The sequence below is a fragment of the Rhinatrema bivittatum genome, chromosome 3 (assembly GCF_901001135.1).
Source record: "Rhinatrema bivittatum chromosome 3, aRhiBiv1.1, whole genome shotgun sequence".
Taxonomy (NCBI): Eukaryota; Metazoa; Chordata; class Amphibia; order Gymnophiona; family Rhinatrematidae; genus Rhinatrema; species Rhinatrema bivittatum.
The window spans coordinates 535,323,637-535,349,199 of NC_042617.1; the positions used below are offsets into that span (position 1 = coordinate 535,323,637).

The 25,563-nt window shown below is 46.7% G+C and overlaps 1 protein-coding gene across 3 annotated transcripts in view; it reads left to right on the forward strand.

Annotated features, from left to right (window-relative positions):
- The window catches only part of LOC115088247 (uridine-cytidine kinase-like 1), a 118,531-nt gene that overhangs the window by 56,163 nt on the left and 36,805 nt on the right, over positions 1-25,563 (forward strand). For 2 of the 3 annotated variants that reach the window (XM_029596336.1, XM_029596338.1), the window contains exons 7-9: positions 566-627; positions 6,167-6,186; positions 14,798-14,896. In XM_029596336.1, the coding sequence (XP_029452196.1) occupies positions 566-627; positions 6,167-6,186; positions 14,798-14,896 (181 nt within the window). Of the gene's footprint in view, positions 1-565; positions 628-3,139; positions 3,157-6,166; positions 6,187-14,797; positions 14,897-25,563 lie in introns of all 3 variants that reach the window. The other variant, XM_029596337.1, reaches the window with a different exon arrangement.

The window sequence follows — 25,563 nt, forward strand, 5'->3', positions numbered from 1 at the left end:
TTAATAAGAAGTTTAGTTTGAATGCAATATTGTTTAACATTGTAATTTTTTCCACATATATTTGCATCATTAAAACATTTAAGAAGGGGGTTTTATTTTATGTCTAGGACAGAACATTTCCAACATTTTATGTTTCTAAATGTCAGTTTAGCCTTGGAGGTTTTCCCTTCTTTTCACAAAATTTTGGTTTAAAGTAGTGATAGAATGTACTGCACCATCTTCATTACATGTGATGAACGCTATTAGCTTCGCCCTGGTTTGTACACGTGTTTTGTATGCGCTGATCCCCTTATTGCATCAGGGGTATGGGCGCATGTCCAAAATGTGTGTCCAACTGCAGGTTACACTGTGCACTAGCCTGAGCGCACGATATTGCATCGGGCCTGTATGTGCCTTGCCCTACCTAAGAACTTTGAACTCTCTTTTTGGACTGCCCAGAGCATCCTCTGCTGGCTAATAGGCACAAGCGCCTCCTCACGTTGCTTTATTCCTTTCAACTTGTGACTTTTCCTGAAACCTTCCCTGCTGTCTGGCAGACACTTTCTTGTTTCTCACCGGCCTGCAGGTGGAGAGAACTTTGTGGCTTTGGATCTGATCGTGCAGCATGTGCACAGCCAGTTGGAGAAGGTAACAATAACGGGGCAGAGCTGAGGTGGAGGGAACTAGACAGAAAACACTGGGGAGCAGCTCGCCGTCTATGCCAGCATGATCTCTAATTTGTGTTGCCTGATTTTCTAAGAGTGTTTTGGTTTATGAAAGCATGTTTTTTGTTTTGTTTTTTTAAGTTGGTTGTTGAGGCAACTTGCTTTCAAATGCAGCATCTCCCTCCACCCTCAATGTCCCTGTAATCCTGAGGCACACAGGAGGAGCATTCCTACCCCCCCATTTTGAAGTTGAAGAATCCTTTTACAAAAAAGTGCCATTGCCAGTGTTGTGAGAGAGCATCGTATTTGGGTTGGTTGATCTGCCCGGTAGATGGGGTGTGAGGTGAAGCAGCAACTACCATCTGATGGTAGCATACCACAGCTGGCACAGATGACTGCCTCAGACTCCACTGGATGTGTTTTCCTTGGGCTGGGGACCAGTAGCTTGAGTCATGGGCCCTCCTCCCTTCCACACACACACTGCTGTGGGACTGGCATTCAAGGAGGATCTAGCAGTGGGCCGTGGTCCACTGGCAGATACTCGCTGTTACCGCATTACTGACGGCACAATGCCTGGGTGACGCCTTGCATGGGAACACAGTAGCCGGGTGCTCTGCGTAAGTGTACTCACAGCGCTGGAGAGTTATTCCAGAACTAACACCTTGATAACCTCCCTTCTGAGAGAGCACTGCAAGAGCTCTCTCAGACGTCATGTCTTCTCGGGTCAAAAATGCCTTTAGCGGTGAGCAAGAGATGCAGGAAGGAGAGGATGCACGTTGCAGTTTCCTCCTTAGCAGCCTTCAGCGGTTTTCCTGTTCCTCCCGCCAGCCAGGCCTCTGAGCCTAGAGTAGCCCCCTCAGTCAGTTTCCTTGTACATGTCCTTGGGCCTCAGGAGTGCTGCCTTTGAAGCCTGAGTTGGTGGGTTCTGGCTGTGTCTTGCGGGATCCTTGGGAGATCCTCTATAACCTGCTGTCTTGTGCAGTTCTAGAATAATTTCAGGAGAAAGGCAAGCAGCATGGGAGTGACCTCAAAAAGCAAAGACCAAAATGTGAGGGGAAAAGTCCTAAACACTAAGGGGCCGATGTAATATCAAGTGCGAAACAATGTGTGTCCAAACTGGGCGCTTTTTTCCAACGCGCGCGCGTATTCCCCTCTCCTGGACGCCCGATGCAATATGAAAATGAACTGCCGTGCTAAAACGGACGCACTAGGGATAAATTGTGCACCCCTAGCGGGTTCATGGCATCGGGCGCCCAGGAGGTGTGGCTGTGCCCGGATTAGGAAAACAGTCACTCGTAAATTGAGCGTCTGTTTTCCTAACCTAACTGCTGTCAAGATTTTTATTTTTTTTTTCATGCTGCTTCTTGTGGTTCTTCCTACTTAGTATTGGGATGATGGGTCTTGACGCACATCAAGGGTTCAAAAAAAGCAGAAATTACTGCTAAGTAGGAGGAACCATTGAAAAGCAGTAATTTTTGCTTTTCTTGAACCCTTGACATGCATCAAGACAACAGGTCCGAAGGCTGGTGTTAATTCTTGAGTGTAAAAAGCGTACTGATTTTTTTTTTTGTATCGGTGGCAATAGCTAATAGCCTCATCTACATGGCATTTACATGTGATGAGTGCTATTAGCTATGAGCGTGTTTGGACGCGCTAATTCCCCTTTTGCAACGAGTGTTAACCTAGCACGCCCAAAACACGAGTCCAATCACGGGCTAACCTGTGCACTAGCCTGAGCGTGCAACATTGCATTGGCCCATAAGTTAGCTGCCAGTAGTAGTAATGGGGTAGCGGTTATTCCAGTCACATTTGGGACTCGTGGGATAGCAGCTTTATGTTCTGCTAGCTGGACTAGAGTTGCAGTGCAAAGGGGATGCTGCATTTGTCATTTTTGATGGGGCTTACTTTTCTGCTTCTCTGTGTTTGCTGTGAATCTAATATGTTCAGCTACTTCTAGTCGTGAGCAGCGTAGGCTATACAGTAGCGAGCTGTGCCCGCCCAGCACTTCCAGAAAACCTCCTCCTAGGGAGAGGAATATGTAACTGGTGGTGAGTTTCGGTTCCTAAAGTTGCCAGACTCTACCCAAACACCAGGTCCTGTGTATTGTTGTGCCGCCTTTTGGAAACTGAGGGATGTTGTTGAAGTAGTTCTGGCAGTTATTCACTCAGCATAGGAAGAGAATGATTTCATCCTCCCCAAATCCCCCCGGCCCCATTCACCGTTACAAACTCTAATCCCAGGTATGTGAGCTTTTGGTGCGGGAAATGCTAGAGGCCTTATTCAGGCTCTGCTTTTATCAAGTTTCTTTAAACAGTTTTTTTTGTTGTTGTTGTTTTTTGGATTGACTTGGCCATCGAAGTGATTCCTTATTGTCTGTTTTATTTCTCTCCTTTCCCCCCACCCCAAACCTGGCCCGGCCCCATCCCGCTCCCGTGTGTTGTAATGAATTACATGCCATGACCTAACCTTGACTGACCTTTTTCTTGCCATCTCAGCGTGAAATCACTGTGAGGTAGGATGCCAGCGGGGGTAATGTAACCTGGTCTCATTCTTCTTTATCCGCCTTTCTTTTATCTGCCCTCCTGTGGCTGGAGAGGGGAGAGTGAGCAGAGAGAACGCTGCGGAGCACAGCCCACCCTAGGGGTTGGGGCGGAGGAAGAGAAGAAGCTGTCGGCATAAGGGAAGCCCTACTATTCCCCGCTGCACAATTACTGCACAAACACAGACACACACACACACGTTTTTATACTGCCTGCCCACTCTACAGCAAAAGATAGCTAACTCTTGTTCCTCTAGGGCTGTATATAGAGTAACTGAACCGTGCAAATTAAGTATATTCTTGTTTAGAGTTCGTCCCTCTAAATGCAGATGTGCCTCATGGCATGCAGATGTTCTGTTTCTGCTCCTCAAGGGACCAGGCTTGATCCTCCCTGGTGTATTTAGTATTACTCACTCGTATAGCGGCTAGAGGTGCGAGGACATTCTGTAGTGCATACATGCTGCGCGACCTAGACAGCAAAATCTCAGAACAGAGTGTTTCGTTTCACTAGTGCATGGCATTTGCATAAATCAAAGATGTGGAAAAATGTGTCCTTTGAAGAAGATTAATTTTCTGTTTCACAGGGCTGCTAGACACACCCCCAACGGCTCATACCCAAAACCTGCACGCCAACACCTTAACCCTCCAACACGTCCGATCCACTCGGACACCCACCCACACACACCCTTCCAACATCTCTTCCTCACCGATGGACACCAGTATGTGATTACTCCAATAGAGCATCCCCATATACACCCACCAGCACTAAATATCATACAAGCTCATACCGCATTGAAAGAATTACGTGCACAGAATAAAGGCAGACTTTCATACTTCCTATGGAATTTCCAGACTGAAAAGAAAACGTCTCCTCTTTCCTCATGTGCTCAGTTTTTCCTCCTCGTGGTGGTTTTCATCTTCTCTCTGATCTGATCAGTTTTCTCTTGCTTCTCATTGCCATGGCCTTTCCTTCTGTGTCTCCCCTTCTCTCTATTCCAGCTCTTTCCTCCCATCCTTCTCTTTGAAATCTCATCTTTCTTTCCTATCTCTTTTCTCTCCACATTTTTCATATCTTTTTCATCCATTTCTCCACCCCCATCTGTTTTCTCTTCTATTCTGTTTTGGACTTGATACCACCAACTTTCTAGTCCAAAGAGATTTACAGCAGGTCACACAAAACAAATACAAATTAAATTACAATAGCATACATATAAAAATACAGTACCAGGGATCTAAAATGCAGTATCGACATCTCATTCCTACCAACTATGTGGCTTCCTCAGCCCTGCACCTTCCCTCGTCCCCCTCTTAGTCATGCCTCTCCTTCTCCTCCTTCCATCTCAACATTTGTCTTTTTTCATCCCTTATTTTTGCTTCTTCTCTAACTCCCGCACCCTACAGCGTGTCATCTCCTCCCCCCCACCTATCTTTTCACTTTCTCAGCCTATATTTCCTCTGTTCATTTTGCTTTGTTTCTTCTCCTTTCCTTTCCATCCTCTCTCCCTCCTTCTATATCTCCCATCATCTCTTCTTCCCACTCCCAATGTGATTCCTAGTCATTTCCCTCCCAACTGGCACAGCTTGATCCTGGATCTTCGGTTCTTACCCCCCCCTCCCCCCCTAATATTAACAACGATCTCAAATCTTTGCTTGTTCTCCTTCCTGCAGCCCTGCTGACAGATCTCGGACTGCGGTACCTTTTCACATACTGAGCCCCCCTCTGCTAATGGACAACGTCAGCAAGTCTTGATTTGAACCACTCGGGCCCCTGCAGACCTTTGCTGTGTGGGGGCCCGCGTGGCTCACACATCAGGTTGCTGGAATTGCCCAGCAATTGGGAAGAGGGTTCACCCAAGCACCACACTCTTTAGGTTCTGCAAGCAGGGTGGGGGGGGGGGGGGGGTGTGCGGGAAGGGAATAGCGCGGACCTGGGTTGAGGAGGGAGACATAGGTCTTGTACATGGTGGCAGCCATACATGTCAAAGAGCGGGCAGATGGGGAGAGATTATGGAACTTATACTCAAGTACCCAGTCACCCCAGCACAGTGATGCACTCCACACTGCTTGCAGATAAAACAAAACAAAAACCCCACACCCTAAGCATTACGAGACTCATATAGTCGCCCATATGGATCCTTACACTCACGAGCGGCATTTTAGTGCATGTACTCGCACGTCGCAGGGGTTTCAAGTTGTTGCCATGTGGGCGGGGCAGGCAGACTCCTGGTTTCCTTGAATTTGTGCGGGTGCTCTGCAGAGGATTCTCCCTGCTTGCTTCTCTCTTTCTGTACTATGACAGGTACTCTGGAGGGTAACCTTATGGTCCTGCCAGTGCTGCCAGCCTGGGCACTCGGATGGCATCTTGAATTCTGTCCCTGGCACACATGTCCCTGCTTTTTCAGGCCATTCACTTATTGAGGGAGGGAGCTATTGTTATTTCCATATAGTTATTATAATAATTTTTTATTTTTTTTTTGCATGTCAGCCAGTCTTCCTGCACCCCTTCCGCACACTTTCTTGCCGACATCCTGCACTTGGCGCACTCTCTCTTCTTTCCCATTCTGCCACCACCCATGCACACACCTTCTTGCTCTCCCTGCAAAGGCCCTTGGCTGAGCAAGAACATTTTCCTGGTACAGCAAAATTGAACCCTGAGAAGAGTGCTTGAGCCCGGGAATCAGATTCTGGATGCCACCCGAAGAGCCGGAGCAGAGAAGCTGCCCAGATTCCTAAAAAAAAGAAATAAACCCCTCCCCCCTACTAAATTCACTTTTCAGTCTCTGGTAGTGAGTGAGGGGGGCGGGGGGCTGCGGGGTCCCTCTTGTTTGGGCAGCTCTTCTCTCCCTCCTCCTGGTCTGTAATCCAGGGTGCTGCCCTCACCTCTGTGCCACTGTCTAATGGACTGTCTTCTCTTTTTTTTTTAAATCCATCTGTTGTGACTTGTCCCCCCAATGTTGGAAAAAAAAAATCACAACTCCAACAGAGGAAACTGCGCTGGGATGTGTGAGGATAAACTTGTGTACTTCTCAGTTTTGCTTCTTGTGTCTTTTGCAAGGCTTTCCAGATCACTTAATTGGGAATGGGCTCATTTGTTTTGGGATTTGTTTGGTTTGTTTTTCATTTTCCATTGGGTTTTGGTTTCTTTCTCATCTGTTCACTGCTCTCCATTGCTCCTCCTCTCCTTCCCTCTCCCAACCCTTCCCATAACCCTTCACTGATTTGCTGTCTGCTTTTTTTTTTTTTTTTTAACATTTTACATGTGTGTGAGTGTGATGTTTTTCCTTACTTATTTCCTTACTAACATTTGACGTATTCATTTTTAATAAAGGGGGGGGGGGGGAGAGCTATTAATTGCGCCCTTCTGTTTTGAAAGTCCTGGTGTTTAACTCACCCCAAGGGGACACCTGCTAGTGGATTTTGGGCAGCGTCTGTTCTGCTTGCAGGTTAAGTCTTCTTTCATCCCCCCCCGTTCAATCGCCACAGAGTGAAAATAGAAAAAAGAGTCTAGGTCAAAAAATTGGATCATGTGCTTAGACAATGACTCTCCATTGACTAGAAAGAACACATTCTCTGCTTTACATTCCATTTTCTCAATGCAGTAACTAATATTTTGGAACTTGTAAATTGAGCAGCAGACACCCTGGATGATACAGAGCAGGCTTAAAAAATAAATTTAAAGCACTTTTCTTTCTTAAATAAAGGTTCCTGTTTGTACCCCAGATCAGTCCAGACAAGTGGGTTTTGCATCCCTACCAGCAGATGGAGGCAGAGAACCAAAGACTTTGAGGCACTGTTGCATAACCTAGAGTGCCACCTGCAGTCCCTCAGTATTTCTCTGTCTTCAGCAGATGGAAGAGGTGTAAACCTGCAGTCTGCAATTAGAGGGTATCTAGCCTGGGCGCAAGACCATTCAATCCCAGGGCGCAATGGCTGAGTGTGCAGGGGATTTGAACGGCCTTGCAGTGAAAGGGAACGCGTTGGCAAGAGGTGGGAGGGGGGAGGATCAAGCCAGTCCTGGGTCAGATGAGGAGGACATGGGGTTTTCCACAGAATCTGTTCTCCTTATGCATAAAGCGTTCATGGCCAGGAAGAGTGTGGGGGGGCTAAATGATCTGCAGACCCTCAGGTTCGTACTACTGTGAAGGAGCCACGGATCTTCTCGGCTAGGGGGTCAGGGGTTCTTCTTCACTGCCTGGATCTGGATCATCCGGAAGGTCCTGGTGGTTCGGGGAACTTGGACCTGGATAACCAGGACATTGATCCCGGGGTTGACCAGGGGGTAGATAAGGACATGGCAGATCCGGAGGAGGTTCTGGTAGCGGAAGGTGATGATCTCCATGTGGTGCGACTGTTCCATAAGGAGGAACTGAAGCCACTTATTCCCCATGTTCTGCAGGAGCTGGGGATTAAACTGGTCCAAGAGGAATCAGACAGTGAAGGGGTGGACCCAGTCTTCGATGGTCTCTGGGGTCTGCCTACGGCCTTTCCACTCCCTAAGAAGGTCAAGAAACCGGTAAGCTGGGAGTGGGACCTCCTGGAGGTGGGCCTGAAGGTGACCAGGGCTATGGCAAAGTTGTATCCTCTGAGGAAGTTCTTCAGCTGTTGGAGTTGTTCGAGATGGATGCTTTGGTGTCGGTCACTAAGAAGACGATCCTGGTGGCAGGGTCGGCAGCCTTAAAGGACGTGCAGGATTGTAAGCTGAAGATTTATCTGAAGCGGATGTTCGAGGTCTCAGCTTTGAGTCTGCGAGCTGCGATCTGTAGTAGTCTCATGCAGAGGGTGAGTTTGCGCTGGGTCCAGAAAGCTCAGGAGAAGCCTTCAGCCACGATTGGGACTGATAACCAGGCAGCCCAGGTGGAGGCCGGAATTGCATATGTGGCGGATGCCTTTACGATTTGATCCAGACTTTGGCCAGGAGTATGGTTGCAGTGTCTCAGCACGACGATTGTTATGGCTATGAAATTGGTCAGCTGACTTGTGGTCCAAGTCTCAATTCTATAATCTTCCCTTTAAGGGAAAATTCCTGTTTGGGGAGGACTTGGAGCAGTTGATCAAGGTGCTGGGAGAATCAAAGGGCCATAAGCTTTCAGAGGACAGGAAGTCAGCTCAGAAGACCTTTCTGCCTTGTTGCCTTTTTGGGAAGGTCGCTGTTTTCATTCCCTGAAGAATTCTGCGCCGGTTGGGGTGCAGAGGCAGGGTTCTGGATGGCAGCAGTCCTTTTGAGGAGCACATAGGAATCCCAGAGAGAGCTCTGGCCAGGCAGCTGGGGCCGATAAGACCTCGCAATGAGGCCTGCGGAGTCCACTTTTCTAAGAGGAGTGGACCAGAATTACCTTGGATCAATGGGTCTTAGAGGTAATAAAAGATGGCTATGCATTAGAATTTTCTCGACCCATCAGGGAGGCGTTCGTGATATCTTGCTGCGGGTTGAGAGGAAGGCAGCAATTGATTCAAGCTACTTTGGTGCGCATTCAGGGTCTGGGCACGATAGTCCCGGTGCCGATGGTGGAGCAAGGCTGAGGATGGTACTCAATTTATTTCATCGTCCCAAAGAAAGAGGGGTCCTTTCATCCCATTCTTGATTTGCAGAAGGTGGATGTGTCTTTGGGTTCCCCATTTCTGGATGGAAACGTTGCAGATGGTGATAGCGGCGATTTGTCGAGGAGAATTTCTGGTGTCTCAGGCTTCCTTCAAGTCTAATTTCCACATTCCCATCAGAGCAGAGCATCAATGATTCTTGCATTTTGTGGTCCTGGGGCAACATTTCTAGTTTTGGGCCCTCCCGTTTGGTCTGGCAATAATGCCACGCACGTTCACGAAGGTGATGGTAGTGGTAGCAACTGCTCTCCGCAGGGAGGGGATCCTTGTTCATCCTTACTTTGTCAACTGGTTGAATTGTGGAAAATCGGAAGAAGAGTGTTGACGGTTGTGAGGGTACTGGATCTATTGCAATCCTTGTGCTGGGTGGTCAATTGGGCAAAGAGTCACCTATGCCCCACCCAAACGCTGGATTACCTGGGGGCGAGATTTGATACATGTGTTGGGAAAGTTTTTCTCAGCTCCGAGAGGATTCAGAAGTTGCAAGCTCAGGTGGGACAGTTACTGAGGATATCAGTCCCCAGGGCTTGGGATTATCTTCAAGTGCTGAGGTCGATGGCGTCTACCTTGGATTTGGTGCCTTGGGCATTTGCTCACATTCGTCCGCTTCAGGGGGTGCTGCTCTCGCGATGGAATATGTTATCAGAGGAGTTTCATTTACAGTTGCTGCTACTGGGGGCCTCCAGATCCAGTCTCGTGGTGGCTGTTTTGGCCAGATTTGGAAAAGGGGATGGATCTGGAGATCCTGAGCTGGGTGGTGGTGACCAGAGATGCCAGTCTCAAGGGATGGGGAGCGGTCTGCTGGGGGCGGTCAGCAGCAGAAGTGGCATGGTCAATCAACCGTTTGGAGACGAAGGCGGTACATAGAACGTTTGTGGAGTTCTTCCCGCTGATCCACAGTCAGATGGTCAGAGTGTTTTCAGACAATGCCACTTCAGTGGCATATATAAATCGGCAGGGGGACACAAAGAGTTGCACAGTGGCCTAGGAGGCTCAGGAACTTTTTGTATGGGCAGAGCTTCATTTGAAGGGAATAGCCACTTCTCATGTATTGGGAGTGGACAATGTGCAGGCGGACTATCTCAGCCGACAACAATTGGACCCAGGAGAATGGGAGCTGTCGGTAGAAGCCTTTGATCTTCTCCAGTCCCGTTGGGGCAATCCAGGTCTGGATATGATGGCGTCCAGGAGCAATACCAAGGTGACAAGGTTCTTTAGTTGCAGATAGGAAGTCTGAGCCGAGGGCATAGATGCTCTAGTTCTTCCATGGCCCGCAGGGATCCTTCTGTATGTGTTCCCTCCGTGACCTCTAATAGGCCAGGTATTATGATGCATCAAGAGATATTCAGGTCGAGTGGTGCTGTCACGCTGGAATGACTGCATTGTCCGTTGTTCGCGGACCTGGTTCAGCTCGCAGTGGCCGGGCCCCTAAGGTTGTCTCATCTACAGGGGTTATTAAGACAAGATCCTATTTTCTTGGATCAGGCGGATCCCTTCTGTCTCGCGGCTTGGCATTTGAGAGGAAATGTTTGCGGTTGAAAGGTTACTTGGAACTAGTGATTTCCATGTTGCTTCGGGCTAGGAGGCCAGCCATATCTATGGCATATGTCCAGGTGTGGAGAGTATTCGACAACTGGTGTGTAGAGGAAGGAAATGACCCATTGCGGATGGATATCCCACAGGTGTTGGCCTCTCTGCACATGGCCTTTCCAAGGGCTTGGCTTACAACTCTTTGCAGGTTTAGGTGGCAGCCTTGGGTTGTCTCACAGGCAAGTTCTGAGGGAGGTCCTTGGCCTCGCATCCGGATGTTGTGAGGTTTCTCAAGGGGGTCAAGCATCTGCGTCCACCAGTGCATAAGTTGTGTCAAGCGTGGAGTCTGAACTTAGTCTTGCGGTTGCTTTGTGGACCTCTGTTTGAGCCATTGAGGAAGGCTTTGTTGAAGGAACTTACTCTGAAGGTAGTTTTTCTGGTGGCGATTTTTTCAGCTTGAAGAATTTTGGAGCTGCATGCTTTGTCCTGTAGGGAACGTTTTCTGAGAACCTCGGATGAGGGAGTGTCGCGTACTGACCCTCATTCCTTCATAAGGTTATTTCTTCCTTCCATCTGAGTCATATGGTAAAGCTTCCTGCTTTCCTGAATTGGTTGGCTGAATCGTCGGAGTCCAGGGAACTCCATCTTTTGGATGTTCATCAGGAGCTGTTGCGTTATTTAAAAGCCACCAACAGTTTTCGGCGGTTGGATCATTTGTTTGTTTGTGTTATTTGAAGGTGCAAAAAAGGGTTGCAAGGTCTCCAAGGGCACGATAGTGCGTTGGCTGAAGGAAGCAATTGTCTCGGCCTACATTTGTAAAGGAAGGAAAATTCCGGATGGTTTGCGTACGCACTCTACTAGGGCACAGGCGACTTCTTGGGCTGAGTGTCAGTTGGTGTTGCTGCAGGAGATTTATAGAGTGGCAACGTGGTCATCTTTACACACTTTTTCTCGCCATTATCATTTGGATGTTCAGGCTCCGGGTGCGGCGTCCTTTGGAGAGAGTGTCTTGCGTGGGGGTCTTTTGCAGATCCACCCAGTGTAGGGGTGCTTTGGTACATCCCACTTGTCTAGACTGATCTGTGGTACAAACAGGAAAAGAAAATTGATTCTTACCTGCTAATTTTCATTCCTGAAGTACCCATTTTGTTTCTGAAGTACCCATTTTGTTTCTGAAGTACCCATTTTTTGCTCAAGACCGGGGTGACAAGTCCGTTTTGTGTCATACTTTCCGGGAAGAACTGTCAGGTTGTACTTATTCAGAACCTTCAAAAGATGGCTTGGTTGTTTTGTCTCCCTTGGGCTGTTGGTGGTTATGCTATGTTTATGGGTTTCCTATTGTTCTGGTTAAGTGTTTTCCCCTAATTTACACAATAGTTGGGGTGGTTGATCCCTAATTTGGCTTGGGTTCAGGTCAATACTGAGGGACTGTAGGTTATGTAGCAGTGCCTCAAAGTCTTTGGTTCTCTGCCTCCATCTGCTGGTAGGGATGCAAAACTCACTTATCTTGACTGATTTGTGGTACTTCAGGAACAAAAATTAGCAGGTAAGAACCAATTTTCCTTTACTTTTGTCCCCAGGAAGCCACTTTATAGGGGAACTTTGGGGTCTGGGGGCTCATGAAAAGCTCCTACAGATGAAATGTTGGAATCAAAGGCTGGAGGTAGCAAACTGAAGTGATCTGTGTGCCTATTGATGCAATGGAACTGGTAAAATGTCACTGGGTCACTGTGTTTGTATCCATGTCCAGCTGTGAGCAGCTTCGGGCAAGAGTGCATTCAGAGCAGATTTAACAGTGGAGATTTCCAGACTGCTGCCATCTGCCTGTTCATCTCTGCGGTTCCTCAGCACAAGACAGAGATCATCGGTGCTGTGCTTTAACCAGATTTAGAATCTGATTTTATTTTTTAAAATTAATTATTGTCATTGGTATTTTGGGTGGTGGTTGTGAATTGTTCGTGCCACATTTCATATTGGTGGTTCTCAGGCAGCCTTTATTCCAGAAGACCTCAACAATGAATGTCTGCCAGCTCCATTAACTAAGGGATCCTTCAGAATCCTGGGGACATTTCTCCTCTGAGTTTGGAGAAGGCTGCTTGCTGTTGCTTCCTAGCTTTTCCTGTTTTCACAAGGCATGGAATATACTGCTCCATAACCCAGTGTTTCACAGTCTTTTCAAGCCCAAGGCACACCAGCCTCCACAGGGCAGACAGTGCGGACATGGAGAGGACTCGTATGTTCAGTCTGTCTTCCAAATTTTAAAACAAAGGGAGAGGGAGGGCAAACGCACAGATGAACTCATCACAATGGGACAGTTCCTTGATGTGAAGCAAGCAGCTAGCTCGGTTAGTTGCTTTAGCTACCACATATTGTACTGCTGCTGCTCTCAACATTCAGAATGAGTCACATCCAGTGCTTAGTGCACGCTCTCCCTGTCTCACTCAGCCTGCGGATAAGACAGAAGCTGGAAGGACTCAAAGGAGGAAGGTCAGAAGGGGAAAATGAGGAGGTGCTGTGTGCACTGTGCGTGCCATGTGCGTGCCATACAAAGAAGGGCCTGGCTATCCATGCCTTGCAAGCTGCCCATTACTTATCACATTCTGGGGCTCATACTGTAGCTAGGAAGATAAGGCATGCATGATTGCTCATGTATTCTCAGAAAAAGGAGCTCCTGTGTGTTTAAGAGCCACAGCTGGTGACTCTTCTTCCTGTGAGGTGCTGAGAGCAGTGCATCAGGCAGTGGTGGATTTCTGTGGTACACCTGATCAGCTCTGAAGCCACACTGGTTGGGATACACAGCTATAGCACACGCTTGTAATATACATGATTGCTTCTTGACCTGTTTAGCTAAGATCAAATGTAAGATCTGAACCATGAGCTGAGGTCTGTCCTTTCTTAGCCTTTTGATTGAAAACCAGCATAATATGGGAAGATGGTTAATGCCCTGTTACCTTACCCACTGGGGACACAAAACTGTTTAGACCGTGGCCAAACCGGGGGGGGGGGGGGGTGTTAAACCTACCATTAAAAAAACAAAAAAGGTTGCTCATTTTACTTGTAAATCTGGAATCTGAAGCTCGGGATGTGTTCTGTATTGTTTTGGCATGAGTTCAGTAAACATTTTTCTGCTGAGGCCACATTTTCAACTGACATTCTGAGCATTATATTCTCTTATCATGGAAAGACCGAGTACGAAACAGTCAGCTGGAAACCTAAACATAGACGAATGCTGACGCGCAAACACACACCTGTGCGTACACTAACGATAGCAATACTTGTTATCTTTATTTCACTGCTGGACATCACAGCGCTATACAGTGATAATGAATATTCCGATACGATAAGTCCTTGCCAAAAGAGCTTATAATCTAATGGGGTCATTTACTAAAGAATTTCTCCTATTTTGTGTCTATTGGAAAAATGCCTAAATGGGTTCCGGAGGCACCAGGAGAAAAAGTGACTTTTCCAGGGTGGCAGGAAGCATCAGAGGGAGAAGTGAGATTTGAGCCTTGGTTCCTAGCCCATTGCTGTAACCATTAGTGGGCTCTTCCTATGCACACTGACACACAGACACACACACACAAACTCTTACTTCTTTTTATACAGAGTGACCCATGGAAAAGTAGCCCGCCTCCAATACCAGTGCCATGCAAGCAGGCTACTTTTCCATGGGCCACCCTGTATATATTGACTTTTATCATCCATAGTCATGTTATATTCATCTACTTAAAAGTCAACAGGCCAGCAGTCTCCAGGCTAGTAATTATAATAAACAGAAATTAGCCCCGATATGTTTATATAGCACTTTTAATCTAAACAAGAGCCCAGCATATTGCACAAGTGTAATAGTTCAGAAACATGCATACATTAAAACAACTGTTTAATGATAATAATAATGCACACGCCTATGGGAAATATTATTCAAGTAACATGCTCTCCTGAAATGCACTTGCAATAGCCTTAAGGAGGGATGGGATGCATTTACGAGAGCACTTGGCCCTAGAGTCTTCCAAATTCTTCCTTTCCTCCTCTCTCTTGCCCGCGTGGTCCTCGGCACAAAAGTGAACAAGGAGACTTACGTTCAGTCAGGCTTCTTCCTTCTCCCCTTTCTCAGTGTCCCCAGACTTCCTCCTATAGTTAGAAACAAATTGAGAGCATTGCAGATGCCTGTTGGCTGTATATGTGTTGTGGGGTGGGGGAGAGACTAATGCTTTGCATGCAGAAACAACAAACTGGAGTAATTTTGCTTAGCTGAGAGAGGTGTGTGTGCACTTCACACAAGTATGTTTACACATTTGCATACACTGTAAATATGTGTGCATCTATGTGTACATACATAGGTGTGTGCACGTGTTCACAGGGTACATGCATGTGCATTCACGTGAATGACTGTACATGTGTGTTCTCAGTGAGCGCATCTGAATATGTGTGCTTGGATGGGTTTTTCCCCTGCCTCTTATGCTGATACGCCTTTCATTGCCTGCAGAGCTGCTCTGGCATCAGCCCATCAGGGCCAACCATTACCGAAGACCTTGAGTGTCCTGCAGAGTACCCCCCAGGTCCGAGGCATGCACACCATTATCAGGTAACATGCACACCTGGGTCGAGGTTTACACACCATCATAATGGCACACATGCACGCAGACACGTGCAGGTTTGAGGCGTGCACACCGATAACAGTTAACACACAAACCCAGAACTTGACCAATCTACTTTATGCTCTTATATGATGATGAGTGAAATTCTCATTTTTTAAAACTCTTTGCTTAAAAATCATTTTTTCTACCTGGCCATGAGGAGGAGGAGGAAGAAGAAGTGTAGCTGCAGCTGGGTGGACCCTTCTACTGCTAACAGCAGAGAACCTGCTCTTTTCTGAGGACAAGCAGGATGGTAGTCCTTACACATGGGTGACATCAGAAGGAGATCATTGCGGAAAACTTATGTCAAAGATTCTAGAAACTTTGACTAGGCACATTGAGCAGGGCCAGCATGCCCTATACCATGGGTCCACGCGGGGTCCCTCTTCAGTGTCTCTTTTTCCACGGAGCTGTGAGCCTCGCGGTGTGATTGAGCTCTAAAAAAACTTGGCTTTTGCCTTGTGGAAAACTTCATTTTTTTGCGGTTTTTCGTGTTCATTTGCTTCAGGTCCTTTGCCGGGTCCCTCTCTGTGCCTCCCCATAGTGTCCCCAATCAGGGTTTTCGGCGTTCAGGTAAGTTTTCTTTCATGGTCGGTTCCCCCTGTGGTAGTGGTGCCTCGGGGCCTGCCGCCATTGTTCTGTTCTTCTCTTTTTGTTTTCGATGATGCCCCAATGCCCAAGGATCATGTCAATTACCAATCCATGATTTTATTTATTTATTTATTTAAAATTTTTATATACCGGCATTCATGATACAATCACATCATGCCGGTTTACATAGAACAGGGGTGTACAAAGAACAAATGAGTAACCTATTAGTGAGGAGGAAGCAGTTACAAATAACAAGGTACTAGAACTGGGAGTAGAGAAGAAAGGGAGAGGATAACATTAGATAAAGATATTTACATTAAATTATCTTCTGCCTGGGGGCATCGCATGACGTCTGGGGTTACCGCTTATGCGCCCAGATGACCCCAAAGGGACATTGTCTTCAACTCGATAAGATGGGTTAGCTCTTCGGGTTGAAGATGCCAAGCCATAAGCATCGGCGACACCGGCATCAAAGGACCCCTGAGCTGCACTGATGGACACCATGCCATCGACATCAGTGGGACTGTCCGTTCTGTCGAGGTCGCCGGTGGATAGGGGCGCTGGAGATCAACTGTTGTCAATCTCCTCTGGTCCAAGAAAGCCGGATTCGTCGTCCTTGGCCTTGGTACCGGAGAAGGACAGGGCTAAGCATTGAGGGAAGACTAAGAAGCATCAGCATTGTTCCCCGTTGATGTATGGTGCTGGGTACGGGGATGCATTGGCTTTTGCCGCAATGTTCCTGAAGCGACCCCGTGGCAAGGAGTTCACATCCTCCATCTATGCCAAGGGTCCGTGATGGTCTCTACTAGTCTTGGTGCTAGTTGCCGATCCCCCCTCGCGGGTCCAAGAAAGATCTGGTCACCCCCTCCTTCCTCCCAGTCAGTGTTGGCATAGGCAATGTTCGAGGAGGAGCTGGAGCATCAAGTCTAGCTGGCAGTGGAGCGGAAGCACTGGCTCCTGTGGCACTAGAGCCAGTGCTGCCCATCCTCATACTGCTTCTTGAGAAGCTCAATATGCTTATCGGTGCATTACCGACCCAGCTGGCGTTGGTTCCCGGGACGGCACCAAGGCCTCCCCTACTGATACAGTAGTTGTCTCTGGTTTCTCCGATGAGGAAGCTCCGCCAAGGCTGGTGGAGACGCTGAGACCTATAGTCCCCCTGTCCAGTTCCATCAGTGCCTGCATCTCTGAACGTAGGCTGAGCAGCTAGAGCACCATCCCCTGATATGTAGAATGAGGTTGAGGGTCCCTATGACCCCTGGGGGGATGATCAAATGGAGTCCTCCGACGAGGACTCGGATGGTCTCCTGTCAGACCCTTCTCCTCCAGATGAGCTAAGGAGGTTTCCGCCTGAGGCCCTACCTGTCATAGGTTTTGTGAGGTTGATGGCAGAGGCCATCCCATTCCAGCTTTTAACTGAAGAAGATGCCAAACACAAAATGCCTGAGATCCTTCAATTCATGGAGCCTCCTAAGGAGATTGTGGCAGTCCCAGTACACAAGATCCTTAAGGAGTTGCTGCTGAGGATTTGGGAACACCCCCTCACAGTGCCTCCTGTTAATAAGGCGGGTGAGGTTTACCTTGTCCAGAAGGCTGCCTGATTCAGTAAATGTCAGCTGCCCATTCAGTCAGTGGTGGTTGAGTCCACCCTCAAGAGGGTCACGCAGTCTCAGACTCATTCTTTGGCGAAGGAATGGGGAAGGACAACAGTGAGGGATGCTCTTGGGAGGAAGGTGTTCCAAGATGCCATGCTTATTGACCGCATTGCCTACTAGCTCTATATGAGACAATACTTGTGGACATCTGGAAGCAGGTGACTGAGCAGCTGCCTCAACAGCAGCAAGACACCCTCATGTCGCTGATGAACAAGGGTCTGGAGTGCAGAAAAACATGAGGTCCGTGCAACCTACGATGTTTTCGAGACAGCATCAAGAGTCTCTGCAGCAGGAATCGGCACCTGCAGAATGGCATGGCTGCGGGCCTTGGCTCTCTGACCAGAAGTACAGGAAAGTCTTGCTGATGTGCAGGGTACTGGAGGGAATCTCTTTGAAGATCGGTTGAAGGATGCTGTGGCCCAACTCTGGGACCATCATAAAACTCTCCAACAACTCTCTGTCAGTACTCCAAACCCATCCTCCTCTTCTAGGAGGCTGTCGAGGCTGGGGCCCAGGAAGTCTTTCTTTCACCAAAGGAAGTACTATACTCCGCCTCCTCAATACCGTCCACACCATCAGAGCTCCCGTGGCTGTCCCAGGCAGCAGAGAGCTCCCAAGCCCTAGCCAGTTCCTCAGTCAACTTTGGGGATGGGTGATTGACCAGGCTGTAGGGAATGTAAGCCAGTGGCCTGTACCTGGGACAATGGCCCCTCCGGTCAGGGGCAGGCTGCAGTTCTTTGTGAACCAGTGGCCCAGTGTAACCTCTGACCAGTGGGTTTTATCCATCGTCCACCAGGGATACTAATTAAATCTATTGGGTGTCCTGCCAAATTGCCCTCTGTGCTCATTTTGGGTGCCGGTAGTGCATCAGGAGGTACTATGAACGGAGCTCTCCTCCCTCTTAATGGCCAGATTGGACAAGCCTGTACCACCAGGGCAAAGAGGGCGGGGATTCTATGCCAGCTGCTTTCTGAGTCCAAAGAGAACAGGAGGACACCTTCCCATCCTAGACCTGAGGGCCTTGAATAAACTTCTAAAAAAGAAAGAAAGAAAAATGAAAGATGGTTTCCCTGGGCATCTTGATCCCCCTTTTGCAGAAAGGGGCCTGGCTATGCTCCCTCAACCTAAAGAATTCTTACACCCATATCTAGATCTTCCCAGCTTACAGGAAGTATCTCATATTCATGTTGGGAAATAGCACTTCCAGTACCACGTGTTGCCATTCAGGCTCGCATCCTCCCCACGGGTCTTCACGAAATGCCTGGCAGTGGTGGCAGCATACCTCCGCAGATTGGGAGTGCATGTTTTCCGTATTTGATGATTGGCTGGTCAAGAGCACATCTCAGGCAGGGGCCATCAAGTCCATGCGCTTGACCATTCAGTTGTTACAATCACTAGGATTTGTTCTCAACTACCCAAAGTCCCACCTCAGCCCATCATCTCAATTGGACTTCATAGGAGCCCTGCTAGACACAACTCAGCCAAGGCCTTTCTGCCGCACCAGAGGGCCATTGCCTTGGCGACTATTGCGGCAGACATTCAACAGAGCCAGGGGTATCAGCCTGTCACATGTTGAAGCTGTTGGGCCTCATGACCGCCACCATTCATGTCACTCCCTTGGCACGCTTACACATGCACAGAGCCCAATGGACCCTGAAGTTACAGTGGCCTCAGGCCACTCAGAACCTCCAGGATTGCATCTGAGTCACCTTGACTCTCAGGGACTCCTTGTCCTGGTGGCGGGTACTCTACAATCTGAAATGGGAGATTTCCTTTCAGAGTCTCCCAACTCAAATTGTGTTAACCATGGATGCATCCACCTTGGGGTGGGGAGCTTATGTAGATGGGCTCAGCACCCACGGTATGTGGTCCACTCAGGAACATTCTTAAATCAATTTCCTGGAACTCTGGGTGATCAGGTACGCACTATGGGGTTTCAGAGTTTGGCTATCCAACAAAATTGTCCTGATCCAGACCGACAACCAAGTAGCTATTTGGTATGTCAGCAGGCAGGGGGGCATGGGATCACACCTCATGTTTCAGGTAGTGGTCCAGATCTGGTCATGGGCCCAGTCTCACGGGATGGTGCTCAGGGCTGTGTACCTGGCTGGGTCGAAGAACATGATGGTGAACAGGCTGAGTCGCGTCTTCAGATGCCACGAGTGGTCCCTGGACCAGGGGGTAGGAAATCAGATATTCTGCCTCTAGGGGAGCCAGGATGTAGATCTGTTCGTGTCCCCCTGCAACAGGAAGGTGCCTCGGTCCTGCTCCCTGTCCAGGTCAGACAGCAAACCAGTCTCAGATGCCCTGGGCTGTCATTGGGGCAAGGGTCTTCTGAATGCATATCCTCCGATTCCTTTAGTGGCGAAGGCTCTCTTGAAGCTTCATGAGGACAGAGGAACTATGATCTTCATAGCCCATCTTTGGCCGAGACAGGTCTGGTTTCCACTTCTGCGGAAGTTGTCTATCCGGAAACCGATCAGTCTGGGAACTTCCCCAGATCTCATCACGCAAGATCAAGGCAGGCTGCGGCATCCCAAAATCCAGGCCCTGTAGTTTACAGTCTGGATGTTGAGAGGTTAATCCTGCAGCTGCTTGATCTTTCAGAGAATGTGTCTAGGGTCCTGGTGGATTCTAGAATGCTTTCCACTAGAAAGTCCTACGGACTGAAGTGGAGGAAGTTTTCCATGTGGTGTGAGCAGAACGCCCTAGGTCCGTTCTCCTGCCCCACACAAAAACTACTTGATTATCTTCTACACCTTTCAGAGGCTGGCTTAAAAAACAGCCTCTAAAAGGTGTAAATGGTACTCCCATCTTCATACAGCGCTATAATTGTACACTTCATGTGGGGGCCTACTTCAACTGAAGCCTCCCCTAGGCCTCCCGCTGTGTCTTGGGACCTCAATATGGTGTTAGCTCAGCTGATGAAAGCTCCTTTTGAGCCGCTGCTCACCTGTGACCTGAAGTACCTGATCTGGAAGGTCATATTTTTGGTGGTGGTCACTTCAGCACGCAGGTTCAGTGAACTCCAAGCCATTGTGACTTATCCTTCTTACACTAAGTTTTATCATGACAAGGTGGTCTTGTGTATGCACCCTAAGTTCCTGCCTAAGGTGATGATGGAGTTCCATCTTAATCAGTCAATCGTCCTGCCAGTATTCTTTCCCAAGCCCCATCACACCAAGGTGAACGAGCACTGCACAGTTTGGACTGCAAGCGAGCCTTAGCCTTCTATCTGGAGGGGACAGAAGCCCATAGACAGTCCACTCAAATTTTTGTTCTTTTGATAAGACTAGGTTGGGCGTTTCCGTTGCCAAACATACACTATCCAGTTGGCCAGCAGGTTGTGTCTCCTCCTTTTATGCCCAGGTTGGACTACATCTTGAGGGTCATGTCAAGGCCCATTCTGTCAGAGCCATGGCAGCATCGGTGGCCCACTTGCAAGCAATTCCTGTGGAGAAGAGCTGCAAGGCTGCTACATGGAGTTTTCGCCACACATTCACATCACATTACTGTCTGTTTAGGGTTGGCCAATGCAACAGAAGGTTCGGCTAGTCTGTCCTCCAGAACCTGTTGAGGTGGAGAATCCAACTCAGAGACCGTTGTTTGGGTTCAGACTGTCTCCCCCTCTGTTACTGACAGCACTGGTGTTCTTGTGCCCATTGGTACCTGGTTGGGTGTCTGTCGATCCCCTTTTTGTGTTGGGGAGCAGCCTCCAGCTAGGGATTCATCCATGTGTAAGGGCTACCATCCTGCTTGTCTTCTGAGAAAGCAGAGTTGCTTACATTTAGCAGGTATTCTCCGAAGGCAGCAAGCTGTTAATCCTCACAAAACTCGCCCACCACTCCACGGAGTTGGGTTTCTCCTGTTAATTTATTGTATTGTATTTTATTTTAACAGTAATTCTATTTTACGAAACTGAAGAAGGACCCCCCATATGGACACGTGGTATAGGGCATGCTGGGCACACTTAGTGTGCCTAGTTAAAGTTTCTAAAAACTTTGATATGTTTTCCGCATCAGGCTCCTTCTGATGATGTCGCCCATTTGTGAGGACTAGCATCCTGCTGTCTTCTGAGAATACCTGTTACAGGTAAGCAAGTCTGCTTTCCTCTTCATCCAGTCAGACCAGTCCAGATGAACGAGTTATGCACGCCAACCAGCAGATGGAGAAACAGATCAAAAGACTTGCTGATCGCTCATATCTGCATGCTGGTGCCAGCCTACCAGTTTACTCTGTCTCCAGCAGATGATAAACTAGCATCCCCGGCTATGGACTCAGGCATTGGCCAAAGAGGGAAAGATCGATGGAGCTCCTGAGGTGAAAGACTAGTTCTCACTCCCTCAGTTGAGCAGGGCCCTTGACTATTTCATATTTCAATTAAATACTTCTCTATTTTGGATAGGGAGAAAGACTTCTTCGCATGGTTTAAGCTCTATATTGACAAGCATGAATCATTACCACTCTACATGCGAAACTGGCCCCTAAACCACCACCGACACCTCACCTCGACCTATTAGATGGCCCTCCTATGGAGATATAAATAGGTGCACACAGTGAGGCCCTCTCCAGAGGCTGGCTCTTTCTCTCTCCCTCTCCTCTCTCGCCTAGAAATGGCCAAAATGCAATTTAAAAAATTTATCACGAATTGTGTTATGGCCATTTCGGACATATCGCACAGCCTAATGCCAGGAAAAAAGGTGTAGTTATTTCCGGCATTAAAATCATACGATATTGTTCCTCATTTAACTGAATCCCGCCCAAACTTCTCCCTGATCCCACCCCTCCAAAAATTTGCATTTGTGCCATGCATTATTCATATGTGTGCGTTAACACCATAACGCATTTTGATGAATGACCCTGTTAGCCAAATAAATGGTGCTGCATACCAGTTTCCTTGTTCTTTAGTTTGAACATTATAATGTATGAAGGTCTTTCTCATTTATTAGATGATAATGTTCAGATTATTTATTTATTTATTTGTGTGTTTTTATATACCAAAGTTTGGTACAAGCCTTCACTCTGGTTTACAGATATAACAACTTCTTACATTAAAGGTCATAACATTGATATAAAATCTTAACAGATACACTTTAATATTAATCTATACTAATGGTCGTATGGTAACTTTTAACTTTACTAGTGGAAACAAGGAGACATGATGACATTTAACTTTACTAGTAGTAATGGTAACTCTAAGTTAATGTTATACATTGATAATATATACTTATCTGACATTTAGGTGAAAGTAGTAACTTGTTCAAACTTTAGGTGAAAAAGGGTTCATATCGTGACGTGACAATGTAGATCAGTGAATCCGGAGGGTGCGTGGTTCTAATTTTGGGAGTGGGGACCGGGGTATTTATGAATCCTGTGATTTAATTGATTGTGAAGAGTTAATTAACCAATGCCTTCTTTGTAAGTTTGTTGAAATAGCCACATTTTGAGTTTTTTTTGAATAGTTTAGTGTCATTTTGTAACCTTAGGATTTCAGGTAGTGAGTTCCATAGGTGAGTCCAGCTATTGAAGCTGCTCTTTCTCTAATGCTCTGACTGGGGCAAAATTCCAATTAGTAATTTAATTTTAATAAAATCTGATATACTGCCTTTCTCAATAAATCAAAGCAGTTTCCAATCAGTATAACATGCTTAAAATACAAATAAAATACTGACATAAAATAGTAAAATCATAACATACAAACATCTCCATACAAAACTAACGCACATAAACATACAATTAAACAAATTACATTACAATTAAACAAACATACAATTAAACAAACATACAATTAAACAAATAAAAACATACAATTAAACAAATAAAACATACAATTAAACAAACATACAATTAAACAAATTACATTACAATTAAACAAACATACAATTAAACAACTCAGCTACTGATCTGACATCCAGTCGCTTCATCGCTGACAACTCAGCTAGCTCCTAACAATGCAAAAAATGTGCCACGGTCTCCCAATACCGATTCTCCATCATCGAACGCTACTCACAGGAAAACCAAACATACTCTACAATCAACGCACCTACAAATCCCTTATCCCTATCATGATTACTCCAATCACACAACTTCTAGGATTCACTCTTTTTTCACTGATATTATTTAATGCTCAATCACTATCCAAGAAATCTCTGATTTTAAATGACCTTCTCCTAGATGCAAACCCAGACCTCTGTGCTATAACAGAAACGTGGTTTAAATCTACAGATATAGCTTTAATTAATCAACTACCAACTCAGACCTACGACTTTTTCTCGATCCCACGACAGAAAAAAAGGGGTGGGGGCATTCTCCTAGCAGCAAAGAAAGAACTCAGATTCTCTCATCACCCAATCAAATCTGACTCTAAATTGGAAACAGGTCTTTTCAAATCAGACTCTCTACAAATCCTTCTAGTATATGCCCCCCCAGGACTTCTAGAAGCGGATCCATCACCCTTCCTAGAAATCTTAGCATCTTATCTAAAACCAGACTCCCCAACGATAATACTAGGAGATTTCAACTTGCACGTTGATAACACCACACTCTCTACCAGCTGCAAAACCATTCTTACAGCCATGTCTGCAATGGGATTCAAACAAATAATCAATGAACCTACCCACAAGGCAGGTCACATACTGGACCTTATCTTTGTGAACTCAGGTATAACACATTCAGTACAACCCACTTGCAAAAACGTTCCCTGGTCAGACCACTCTTTAATCTCCACCACCTTCTCAATGACCCAAACGAGCAATAAACCCTCTCCTCAACACTCATTTCTCTACAGAAAAGTATGCGCCTCAGATGAACTCAGCAATCATCTAATCACGGAACTCTCACACATAGACGTCGCATCACCTAATGCAGCCATAAATTCCTGGTCTACTATAACAGAAACTGTGGCAAACAAACTTTGTCCGTGGACAACAAAAAAAGTCAAACAAGGCGAGTCAAAAAGACAGCCATGGTTTACTAACGAACTTAAAAACCTCAAACTTAACCTGCGTCAAAAAGAAAGTAAATGGCGTAAAGCCCCTTCCCCCTTTACACTTTCTACATACAAACTCGCCCTCCAATCATACAAGAGCTCCACTTTAAAAACAAAAAGGGACTTCTACGCACATAAGATTCATGACATCATATTCGACTCCAAAGCGCTATTCACATTTGTCTCCAATCTAACTCAGGCCAACCTTCCTGACATACCACCTAACCAAGCTCAAACAAAAGCTGATGAGCTGGCATTCTTCTTCAGTAAGAAAATCACAAACCTGCTAACACAATTAAAGCCTAATACAGGCACACCAGCCAGCAATTATGCACTCCATAATAAAGACATCTCCCTCCAGTCTCTTGAACTCACCACTTCCTCAGAGATCCAAACACTTCTTAAGAAAATGAAACCCTCATCTCATCCACTAGACCAGATCCCATCTAAACTACTACTGCTAATCCCGGACACCATAACCAAAACCCTAGCGGACATCATAAACTGCTCATTCACCCAGGGTTTCTATCCAGACGACCTCAAACTAGCATCCATTAAACCGCTCCTCAAGAAGCCTAACTTGGACCCCAAAGATCCTAACAACTTCCGTCCAATCTCCAATCTGCCTTTCATTGCCAAGGTGATGGAGAAACTAGTTAACACACAACTATCTGAATACATAGAAGAACACAAAATTCTATTCCCTACTCAATTCGGTTTCAGAAAAGCTTCAAGCACAGAATCCCTTCTAATCTCACTGACTGACTACATTATACTGGGCCTCGACAAAGGACAGGCCTTCCTACTGATTTTATTGGATCTATTGGCAGCTTTCGATACTGTTAACCACGCCATATTACTAAAGCAACTGGCGAACATCGGTATTGCAGGATCAGCACTAACATGGTTCAAGACATTCTTAGAAAACAGAGGTTTCAAAGTTAAAATCCACAACAAAGAATCCCCCAGATACCCATCTTCACAAGGAGTTCCTCAGGGTTCCTCTCTCTCACCAACACTTTTCAACTTATACCTTCTCCCGCTTTGCCAACTGCTAAACAAATTGAACCTAAAACACTTCATATTCGCCGACGATGTCCAGATTGTGATCCCCATCAAAGAATCCATCACTAAAGCTCTAGAACTTTGGGAAAACTGTTTTCAAGAAATTAACGATCTCTTATCCAGCTTAAATCTTATTCTAAACCAATCAAAAGCGAATTCATGCTAATCTCTCTCCAGATAATTGCAAAATCACTACAAACCCGCCAGCCAACTTGCAAATCTCAAAAGTAAGAGATTTAGGAGTTTCTATAGACAACCGGCTAAATTTAAAATCGTTTATCAACCAAACAACCAAAGACTGCTTCCACAAACTGCA